The following is a 10,940-nucleotide window of genomic DNA, read 5'->3' as shown; positions in this document are numbered from 1 at the left end:
TGTAATTATGTAAAATAACTAATGCTATATAAATCTAAATAAATAACTAAGTACAAAATAATATTTGTAATTATGTAATAATTATGGCAGAAAAATGACTCACGTCATTGTATGTCAAAGGGTTAAGCTTGTCTAAAGTCTATTTTTGAACATACATATGTTCAGTGGCTTATGAAAGTAGTCTGACAAAACGGAATAACTCTTTTAATAATGAACCCAATGATTTGAATTTTAATAATAAATTACCTAAAAATGGATAAAAAATAAGCGATGAGAACTTCCAATCTGGGTTTGGTAGTCGGTTGAAGTTCCGAAGGAACATCGACGACAATCAAGGGTCTTCCCTCGCGGTCGCGTCCCCCTGGTACATACGCGAGCTTCGATTCGAGGGCTTCCAAAATATCCACCGCCTCCAGGTTCTTCGTGGGCATGATTGAACTCTACTTCATCGCAGTACCGTTCGAATATCGCGCATATAGAGAGAGAGTTTCCGGCAAGAATAGCAATAATTTATGGAAAGTGGAGCGGGCTGTCGCGCACGACCGGCGCGACGCGGCGTAACGCCAAGCGGATCGACCGGCTAAACGATCGTTGTCACGCGAAATGATCCACGGAATTGTGTTACGTGCGATCAGGTTCGTTGACTGGGTAAAAACAGCCTCGCCGCATACCGTGAACACTCAAACGGAAATTAGAATGCGGTTTTGTCTCGATGCAGAAGTTCTACTGCCTCGTGGAATTATTAGTGCGTTTCGAGTGGAGCGTCTCGAGTAATCTGCATCTCAAAAGGAACACTGAGTACAGTGAAAGTTGAGCCCTGATGCACTCGCTGCTGCACCTCTCAATTCTATTTTCAATTATCAAGTAATGATTCACATTTCGGTTATTCATTTATCACTTCTAAATCAATTTCCATTCTTGCACAACTATGAACCTGGGATTTTACTTTGATTAATGAACTTCAATTTTCAATTAAAGTTTTTTTGCATAACTCAACTTATTGCACTGGCGCTTATCAGACCAGAACAATGACCGTTTATCTTAGAGCAGTTTTGTAACCGGACGTGTACCTCGTAAAATCACGATTATAAGCTCAACTAAACAGTCATGTTTCAACAGCAAATACAAGTACTTGTTCACCAATACACTTTTACACTTTTGCGAAACATTTTAAAAAAGACGGAACACTTGTGTCAGATTTAAATATTCCGAAAATCTCGAAAACTGGTTCCGAGCACGAGCACTGTGATGGGAATGTTTGTTCACAAAAATAGCACCACCGTGGAATAATTCGTTGATTTTCGAGTAACTGGAACTTGTGGCGACTATCACGGTGTTACCCAGAATCGCGAACGCGGAAAGGAGTTAGCAGCTGTTGCGCCCGGGTCGCAGGTGCAGGTACACGTGGTCTCGTAAACGGTTCGCCCCGCGGCGGAATCGCAGGCGGAAATGCGGGGACCGTCGAACGTCACGGTACGATTCTCTAGCAGAAAAAACTGTCGCTCGCTTTCACGTGCAGCCAGTCTTGGTCACGTGTACTCCGAGAAGCGAGTACGAGAAGAGATATGGTTGAGAGGACGGAGCTGCAGCCGCGACGGAGGCTGCAGGGAAACCGAAAGCCATCTCGCTGCTCCATTCAGGTACAACGGTACTCTGGCACCGATTAACCGTCTACCCCTTCTCCTTTCCCTTCCTCGTGGTCCTTCGTCTCCTTTTCCCACATTCGCAGCCTCTTTCTTCGACGCCGTGGCCTCTTTTGTATTCCGCCGTGAGTACGTGCCGCGAAAATCTTACCCGAACGAGAAAAAACGTCTAATACTTCGCTGGTTTTTATGTACGACCGAGGCCTTTCAAGTAGCCAAACCATGCATTGGATGGGACTGTTGGTTGGCGAGTTCGATGCTGGAAGTGCTGTTGGTTTCGCCTACTTTAGTTTCTGGATAAACAGTATTTTGTATACGTGCTCATACTTCTTCACTATATTTTCACGTTAATTCTATTACATTATTATACAACAATATTTTGCTTCTTGCGTTTCCAACAAATTATATTCATACATGTATAAATTTGCTATTTCGCACGTGTTTTTTAATATTTTGCTTTTGGATGTAGTATAATTGTTATTTATAGAACAAGAAAAAAGATTCATTCTGTTTGTCAATGCCACTATATTTACTGATACATATCTAATGAATCTCAATTGGTCACATTGATTGTGTCTAATCAATCCTATTTTCCTCATCCTATCGATCCTATCAATGCCGTTTTATTTATTGACACGTCTAATGAATCTCAATTGGTTACATTAGTTGTATCTAATCAATCCTATTTTACAACGCTATTAAAATTGTGTAAGACACAGTTACGTTATTTCTTAATTTAATCAAGACTGGTTTTGAACTGAGTGACGAGGAATTGGGCTGTCTAGAAAGTACACCTCGATAGAGTATGCAGGATTGCAAAAAGAATGGATGAAATCGCAGGCGTCAAAGTGACGAGACGTTTCTTCCAATAGTCATGACGAAAGGTGATTTATTGGTGCGACTGACCTCTTATCCCGTTAAACTCACGTAAGTTGGTAAAATATTTTGATTTCAAGTTCACACAATGATCCAACGACCACGATTTCTGTTCACGTTACAATTTCTAGTCAATCCCTTTTATTTTTATAATTTTACAAATGTTTTGTAATGTCAAAAATTTCAAAAATGATAAATCAATGAGCAGAAATTGTGAGGTTTATAAAAATTGGGACATTTGCTGTGCTTAAAGTAAAGTGAAACGAAGGACGAGGAGTAAAAAATGTGTAGAAGAATTTGAATTATTTTTAACATAAAAAAAAATGGGTATAATTTTTTTTTCTATCCTCATTGACCGATATAAGATACCTTAAGACTTAAGGCATGTAAGATGACCACGAAGGACGGATGAACGTGTTCCCATGGCCAGCACGAAACCTCAAATTCTTTCTCCCCGTACACTGATACCTAACTGAAGACATTGATATCTCTGCGGATTGTGCATCGAATAAACCTTGAACTTGTACAATTCTCTTTACAGCTTGTTGAACCTCTACATGAGAAAGTTCACATTTTTTCAGACATAAATATATAATTTCCCAATTAATAAAAATTAATTAAATCTCGATGGTCTCGTTATTAGAACTTAAAATAGCACCACCGTGGAATAATTCGTTGATTTTCGAGTAACTGGAACTTGTGGCGACTATCACGGTGTTACCCAGAATCGCGAACGCGGAAAGGAGTTAGCAGCTGTTGCGCCCGGGTCGCAGGTGCAGGTACACGTGGTCTCGTAAACGGTTCGCCCCGCGGCGGAATCGCAGGCGGAAATGCGGGGACCGTCGAACGTCACGGTACGATTCTCTAGCAGAAAAAACTGTCGCTCGCTTTCACGTGCAGCCAGTCTTGGTCACGTGTACTCCGAGAAGCGAGTACGAGAAGAGATATGGTTGAGAGGACGGAGCTGCAGCCGCGACGGAGGCTGCAGGGAAACCGAAAGCCATCTCGCTGCTCCATTCAGGTACAACGGTACTCTGGCACCGATTAACCGTCTACCCCTTCTCCTTTCCCTTCCTCGTGGTCCTTCGTCTCCTTTTCCCACATTCGCAGCCTCTTTCTTCGACGCCGTGGCCTCTTTTGTATTCCGCCGTGAGTACGTGCCGCGAAAATCTTACCCGAACGAGAAAAAACGTCTAATACTTCGCTGGTTTTTATGTACGACCGAGGCCTTTCAAGTAGCCAAACCATGCATTGGATGGGACTGTTGGTTGGCGAGTTCGATGCTGGAAGTGCTGTTGGTTTCGCCTACTTTAGTTTCTGGATAAACAGTATTTTGTATACGTGCTCATACTTCTTCACTATATTTTCACGTTAATTCTATTACATTATTATACAACAATATTTTGCTTCTTGCGTTTCCAACAAATTATATTCATACATGTATAAATTTGCTATTTCGCACGTGTTTTTTAATATTTTGCTTTTGGATGTAGTATAATTGTTATTTATAGAACAAGAAAAAAGATTCATTCTGTTTGTCAATGCCACTATATTTACTGATACATATCTAATGAATCTCAATTGGTCACATTGATTGTGTCTAATCAATCCTATTTTCCTCATCCTATCGATCCTATCAATGCCGTTTTATTTATTGACACGTCTAATGAATCTCAATTGGTTACATTAGTTGTATCTAATCAATCCTATTTTACAACGCTATTAAAATTGTGTAAGACACAGTTACGTTATTTCTTAATTTAATCAAGACTGGTTTTGAACTGAGTGACGAGGAATTGGGCTGTCTAGAAAGTACACCTCGATAGAGTATGCAGGATTGCAAAAAGAATGGATGAAATCGCAGGCGTCAAAGTGACGAGACGTTTCTTCCAATAGTCATGACGAAAGGTGATTTATTGGTGCGACTGACCTCTTATCCCGTTAAACTCACGTAAGTTGGTAAAATATTTTGATTTCAAGTTCACACAATGATCCAACGACCACGATTTCTGTTCACGTTACAATTTCTAGTCAATCCCTTTTATTTTTATAATTTTACAAATGTTTTGTAATGTCAAAAATTTCAAAAATGATAAATCAATGAGCAGAAATTGTGAGGTTTATAAAAATTGGGACATTTGCTGTGCTTAAAGTAAAGTGAAACGAAGGACGAGGAGTAAAAAATGTGTAGAAGAATTTGAATTATTTTTAACATAAAAAAAAATGGGTATAATTTTTTTTTCTATCCTCATTGACCGATATAAGATACCTTAAGACTTAAGGCATGTAAGATGACCACGAAGGACGGATGAACGTGTTCCCATGGCCAGCACGAAACCTCAAATTCTTTCTCCCCGTACACTGATACCTAACTGAAGACATTGATATCTCTGCGGATTGTGCATCGAATAAACCTTGAACTTGTACAATTCTCTTTACAGCTTGTTGAACCTCTACATGAGAAAGTTCACATTTTTTCAGACATAAATATATAATTTCCCAATTAATAAAAATTAATTAAATCTCGATGGTCTCGTTATTAGAACTTTAAACACTTTTCCCTCCAGCAATTTGATTCATCTATTATTCATTACTGTTTAAAGGTATCAAAAAACAAAAGAGAAAAGTTTGTGTAACTAGCAATTTGTTTGCTCGTTTAGCATTTAATGAATAATGCAAAAGTATTTTAGCTGATCGGCGGCACGCGCGCGCGCCAAGGTCGGTGACCGGCGTTGACCAAACAGCGTGAAAAGCAAGGTGTGCCTCTGTAAATACGAGGCGCATGATACATTCCAGTGGGAGTAAGCAATGTATATAGGGTAAAAATGAGTAACAAAAAGATGCTGGATCAGGACGGGGGAGAGCGAGAATATCGGACAGTGACGTCACGAACGCGTTCACCTCTTTACGTCACCAGGAATTCAAGTTCGCGAACGTCCCGCGAAGAATCTGACTAATTTTTCATCCTACTTCGCAACATGAAAACACCACACAAAGTTATAAGACATTTTCATTGCATCGAAGCTTAATCCATTTTTTGTATAAAATAAAGCATTTATAGGTATCCATAGATAAGCATTTTAATAACTAGACTATGCAATTTATATGAATATATACATATAGCGAAATTAGGTGTGTAAAATGTATAAAAATACGGAAAAACTGCGCATGGTATCGATAGCAAAGTGCATGCCATGTTTAAAAGATTGAAGGACATTGGTACTAAATATAATTTCTTAAATTTACACCCCACAGGTTTTACCTTGTTTAAAAATCAGCAGTCTATTTATAAGCATGCAACTTTCGATATTCCATATATAATGACCTTGTGCAGTTTTGCATTATGTGCAATTTCAATATTTCCTGATTACTTATCCTTTTCTTCATACACATAGATCATTACATTCGGACATAAATGTGACTTGTCAGAATTGGTAAAAACGTATGTTTCATTCTTTAAAATATAAAGAAATGAGAAATGAATTTGTAGCATAAATCTAGACAGAATTTACGATTTTCTTTTGTATAATTATATTGATAAGATGATTTCATCCAAGTATTCGGAGTCTTCTTATTGGAATCGTGCTTGTTAACTTTCGCGTTGCCAGGTGTCAGCAACGTCCGGCTGCGTTCGTGGTGCGAACCGGTTACGTAACCGAACAGGTCAGCCTGAGAAGAATCAAGTCGGATGATCGAAAAATCGGCGACAGACGCGGCCGACTGTTTTCCTACGTGAAGAAAGCGAGAGGGAAAGAGATGAGGGACGAGCTGCGGAGGAAGCTTGAAGAGGCGTCGCCACGATCGTTGGCCACGAAGAGGTCCGGCAGTGCGGCAGCGAGCCTCGCGCTATATCGAGCCGAGCACGCTCTTTCTCTCTCCCTCTTTCTCTGTCGGTTTGGCTCAGCCGTCGCCGGAGACAGTGCGGGAGACAACCTCGGGGCTTTCACCGCCTTTCCTAAACGATTAGGATCCCTCGCGACCGATGAGGATCGCCGGACGTCCGCTGGTACCGCCGTAAACCTGGCCAGGAACGCAGGACCCGTCGTCGAGCCAGGCTCGACGTGGACGAGGAAGAGGAGGCTGCGACCATGGGCAACGCCACCACGAAGAGCCACTACAACAAGAGTTTGCCACCCATCTCCGCCGCTAGGAGACCGCGTTGGGAGGGATCAGGTAAACACGCTTTACGTTCGCTCCATGCCGTTAATTGATCAATCGTTTTTAGCAAAAAAAAAAAAAAAAACGCCATTTTGAACGGAACACGATATGCAATATAGTTTCGAATTTTTGTACGACGACTGGTGAAAATTTGCTTGACACTCGGCACTGGTTCGAAGTCCTCTCTTTATGGCTTGTTGCCCCTTGTCGTTTGGGAACGTGAAGGGGGTTGGTCGACGGAGGAGAGTGTTCGGCGTGGCTGCGGCCGCGTCCGGTAACACAGAGTTTCCGGTAACGGTGTTGCGAGAACGGCGATCCTGCGCCGTCTCTCGATTGGCTCGACAGTGGGATGACGGCTAAAATTAGGCTGCTTCTGCCGACAGATCTGTCAAGCCCGCGCAACGTTCGACCGATGGCTAATGGACGTGGAATTAGGGTAATTAGCAAGTTCATTGGGTCAGTGGGATTGTTCCTTTAGCAAATCGTTCGGCTCCGGTAGGGGAGATCGGTTCACGTCTTGAGTTATTGTCAATGAAATTTTCCACGACAGTCAATGAGAAACCATATCTCTCATTGTATGTGGGAGTTTGTATGGAGTTTCACCAGGGGAGATCTCGTGTATTTATTTACTATCGGATCGGCCGGTTGTCCAAAATTAACTCGTGCGCGTTGGGGGCGTTTATTTTAATAGACTGAGAGCAATGGGCAGGGCGAACGGCTGATAGAACGTGTTCAACATAAAAAGATTTCGATCACTCGAAGACGTAATTACTATTAAATATTCTTACATTCATTTCGTATAATTATTTCTTAACTTGATCTCTTTAAAAGATACCAAGCATGAGATGCGCACTAATTCATTATTTATAGTCTGATTATATTTCTTGTCTCGGCACGTTTGGCTACGATCAATTGCCATAACGTCTGTAATGAGTGATAGGCACAGAATTAATCTAACAATAAGAATGATAGACACATTGTATAGAGAGCCACGTTGAGCCGGTATCCAATGTCGATTCAGAGTCTCGCATAGTTTTCCTACTCAGCGAGTCAGTGGCCCACGGCTTGCCAAACGATTTGAAATTTTATTTTTGGTGCGCCACCTGCGGACCCGAACTTGTACATTCGACATGGCACGTGCGGAACTTATTAAGGTGATTCTATTAAAATACAAGACACTGTAGATCGTAATTAAATTGTAGTATGTTATTTTTTATATTACCGAATAAATTTTTAAAATAATAAAGTTTAAGAAGTTGTACTTTAACGCTGAAGCATATGAGATTCATGTCAATGAAAACTATTAAAATTAGTATGCTTGGACTCTGCAGATTAAAATAGAAAACTAACTATCGAAAGTTTAAAGTTCATACTTTCTGATACAAGAAATATTACAAAAAATTATATTATAATCTGACTGCAAGAAATATTATACATATATTGTCATATTGAATAAGAAGTTATTTGTATGTAAAGGAATAAAAGTTCATGTTTTGATAACCAGTAGAATTTACTATTGAAGTATGACAACTTTGCAACGTCGTTCAGCTTGAAAATTGCTCATTAATTTTTTATAAAGATTATTTCTAAATTTTCATTACAGGACTTCCGGCTCCGCCAGGGAAGCCGATTTTAATACCAGGAGCGGATGAATCGCAACCGGATGTGGTGGCCATCCGTTGGGAGCGATCACCTAGTAATGGTGGCTCGGCCATCGTCGGCTACCTCGTCGAGCATCGCAGGCTCGGCTCACAGCACTGGGTGCGAAGTACACCAGGGCTGTGCACCTTCCCGGAGCTGACTTTGAGCGGCCTCGAGCCAGGATGGCGCTATCAATTCAGGGTCAGGGCACAAAACGCAGTTGGCTTCTCGCGGCCGAGCGAGATCTCCGATCCTCTGACGGTGACCCTTCAGAGATCTGTCGCGTCTGCCCCTCAGTTCGAACTTGAACTCAAAGACACAACAGCTCTCGAAGGCGAACAGGTGAAATGACAAAAAAATATTAATTTTTCTTCGTTAAATAATATGTTACAACTTTCAATGCGACAATTTATCATAGTTTACAATAATGTTAAATACAGATAAAGTAGTTGGTCATTTAATTTATTGCAATTAAAATTATGATATAATAGAACGTAAATTAGAAATTAAAATCATAAGAATATTTTATCATAATTATAATTTTGTTTCTGTAGGCTGAGTTCGTGGCACGATTCACTGGATCGCCGTTGCCGAAGATCTCGTGGTTCAAAGACGGCTTCGAGATCTTCAGCAGCCGGAGAACGAGGATCATCACGGACAGTGGCAAAACGGTGCTCCTGATTCATCAGACGGCCCTTAACGACGAGGGTGAAATAAAATGCACGGCTACTAATAGAGCCGGCCACATAAGCAGCAAAGCAAGATTAATACTAGAAGGTTCATACAATTGTCTTTTATAAATCTTGCAGGATACACAAATTTCACATTAGCTCGTGTCGCCTTCATTGGTTCCGTTCGGATTTCAATCGCCATGCACCTTCGTTTCCGCCTTCAAAACATAAATAAAAAAACTTAATGATCTTTTATTGCAGCACCTCCAAAAATTCGACTTCCGCGTCAATACGAGGACGGCCTGTTATTCGAACAGGACGAAACGATTCGATTGAAAGTGTCACTGGCAGGGAGACCAGCTCCTTCGGTGATTTGGTATCACGACGGTGAAATAATCTCGAGTGATAAAAGACATATTTTTGAAACGATGGACGGCGAGTCGATTTTGAAAATCCCCGATGCAAAACGAGCCGACAGAGGAGAGTACACTGTTAAAGCTATAAACAAGCTTGGAGAGGATACCTCGTCATTCCTGGTGACTGTCACAGGTCATTATAATTTATTTATATTATGATTATAATTAAATTATAATGAAATTATTTTGATACTAATTAAAAATTCAGCAAACAGAAACATTAATGAAATTTCATTAATTTAATATTTATAAAATAATGTTGTTTATTTGTAGATCGACCTGCAGCACCTGGAAAAGCGACGGTCACGATGACACTGGGTAGATCGGTAACACTGTCATGGAAGGAGCCCGAAGATGACGGTGGCTGCAAGATTGGCACATACATCGTCGAGTATTACAGGGTTAGTTAAAAATACGGAGATTCCCTTGTTAGTTGTTAATTTATTCATTTTAGAAATTGTGCTACAGATCGGTTGGGACGTATGGCTGAAAGCGACTACGAGTAGACAGACTAAAGCGACGCTGTCGGAGTTGATCGAAGGGTCTGAGTATAAATTCCGCGTGAAGGCCGAGAATCCGTATGGCGTCAGTGAGCCCAGCGAGGAGAGCGATGTAATCTTCATTCCAGATATAAAGAGAGGGTACGTTCTTCGAATAATTTAATTAAAAAGTATTTTAGGAAAAATCAATAAAATGATATGAAATATTATAAAATATTCCAAGGGGAAACATAATATATAAATTACGAATTTTTATGTAAAATGTTAATTATTGAAACATTTTTTAGGGAATTTGATTCATTAGAGAAATTTTTATTTTTATCATTTCATATTGTGAAATTTACATTAATTGTTATACATTCCTTTGAATGATCAGCATAATGGCACCGTCGCTGAGCGGCAAATCGCAGAGTCACAGGGAGATCAGATCACGAGAAAAGCGGGAAGTGAGTTTCTCGGTGCCCACTCAGAGAACCAGAAGCCTGACGAGAGAAGAGGCTCGAAATCGAGACCTGGACGACGATATGAGTTTCGGTCCAGCCAGTCGGTCGGTATCGGCTCAAAAGCTGACCGTGCGACCGTCAAGGGCTGACAGTAGAGTCACGTTCGCGTTGGACACGCTGGAACAGTCGGAACCACCTATTCCTCCGGCCAGATCGAGAGATCATTCCAGTTCAAAGAAACTCGAAGAAAGAGTGAACGAAAATCACGTGGATCGGTCAAATGCTAACACAAGCGTTCCAAACAGCGAGGTGAGTAATTTGTTTTTCATTATACTCTATATTTATCTATTGTGAAAATGCCTTTTCTTGCTGCGTATCCATGAATTCATTAGATTCATTGTATTATATAAACAATAAAATAATTAGACAATTATGCATTAAAATTCATAACATTGGGATATTTGTTATATAGGATGAATCAGGAACAATTATTCTTCAAAATAACAAAACATTCATTGATGCTATTAAGGATGTACTGGTTATACAATCAATCCCAAAAGTTTATGTACTTTAGAAAAACTCATGTCCTAAA

General features: G+C 40.4%; 2 protein-coding genes across 2 annotated transcripts in view; one reads left to right on the top strand and one right to left on the bottom strand.

Moving 5' to 3' along the window:
- LOC108626310 (SEC14 domain and spectrin repeat-containing protein 1-B) overlaps nucleotides 1–1,927 on the bottom strand; it is a gene marked incomplete at its 3' end in the record, with an annotated part of 12,054 nt that extends 10,127 nt beyond the window's left edge. Inside the window, exon 1 of the mRNA XM_018026908.2 lies at nucleotides 247–1,927. Coding sequence (XP_017882397.2) covers nucleotides 247–431 — 185 coding nt within the window. The remainder of the gene's footprint in view (nucleotides 1–246) is intronic.
- A 4,410-nt stretch (nucleotides 1,928–6,337) lies between these two features.
- Nucleotides 6,338–10,940, top strand: part of LOC113464523 (myomesin and myosin binding protein) — a 10,039-nt gene continuing 5,436 nt past the window's right edge. The window contains exons 1-7 of the mRNA XM_026814718.1: nucleotides 6,338–6,692; nucleotides 8,281–8,660; nucleotides 8,873–9,095; nucleotides 9,251–9,538; nucleotides 9,679–9,806; nucleotides 9,874–10,046; nucleotides 10,282–10,657. Coding sequence (XP_026670519.1) covers nucleotides 6,608–6,692; nucleotides 8,281–8,660; nucleotides 8,873–9,095; nucleotides 9,251–9,538; nucleotides 9,679–9,806; nucleotides 9,874–10,046; nucleotides 10,282–10,657 — 1,653 coding nt within the window. The 5' untranslated portion in view covers nucleotides 6,338–6,607. The remainder of the gene's footprint in view (nucleotides 6,693–8,280; nucleotides 8,661–8,872; nucleotides 9,096–9,250; nucleotides 9,539–9,678; nucleotides 9,807–9,873; nucleotides 10,047–10,281; nucleotides 10,658–10,940) is intronic.

This window comes from Ceratina calcarata, unplaced genomic scaffold (genome assembly GCF_001652005.2).
Source record: "Ceratina calcarata isolate Rehan_Ccalc_2016 unplaced genomic scaffold, ASM165200v1 scaffold395, whole genome shotgun sequence".
NCBI classification, from domain to species: Eukaryota; Metazoa; Arthropoda; class Insecta; order Hymenoptera; family Apidae; genus Ceratina; species Ceratina calcarata.
Note: the sequence above shows the minus strand (reverse complement) of the source record. Positions and strands in the feature narration are given on the sequence as shown.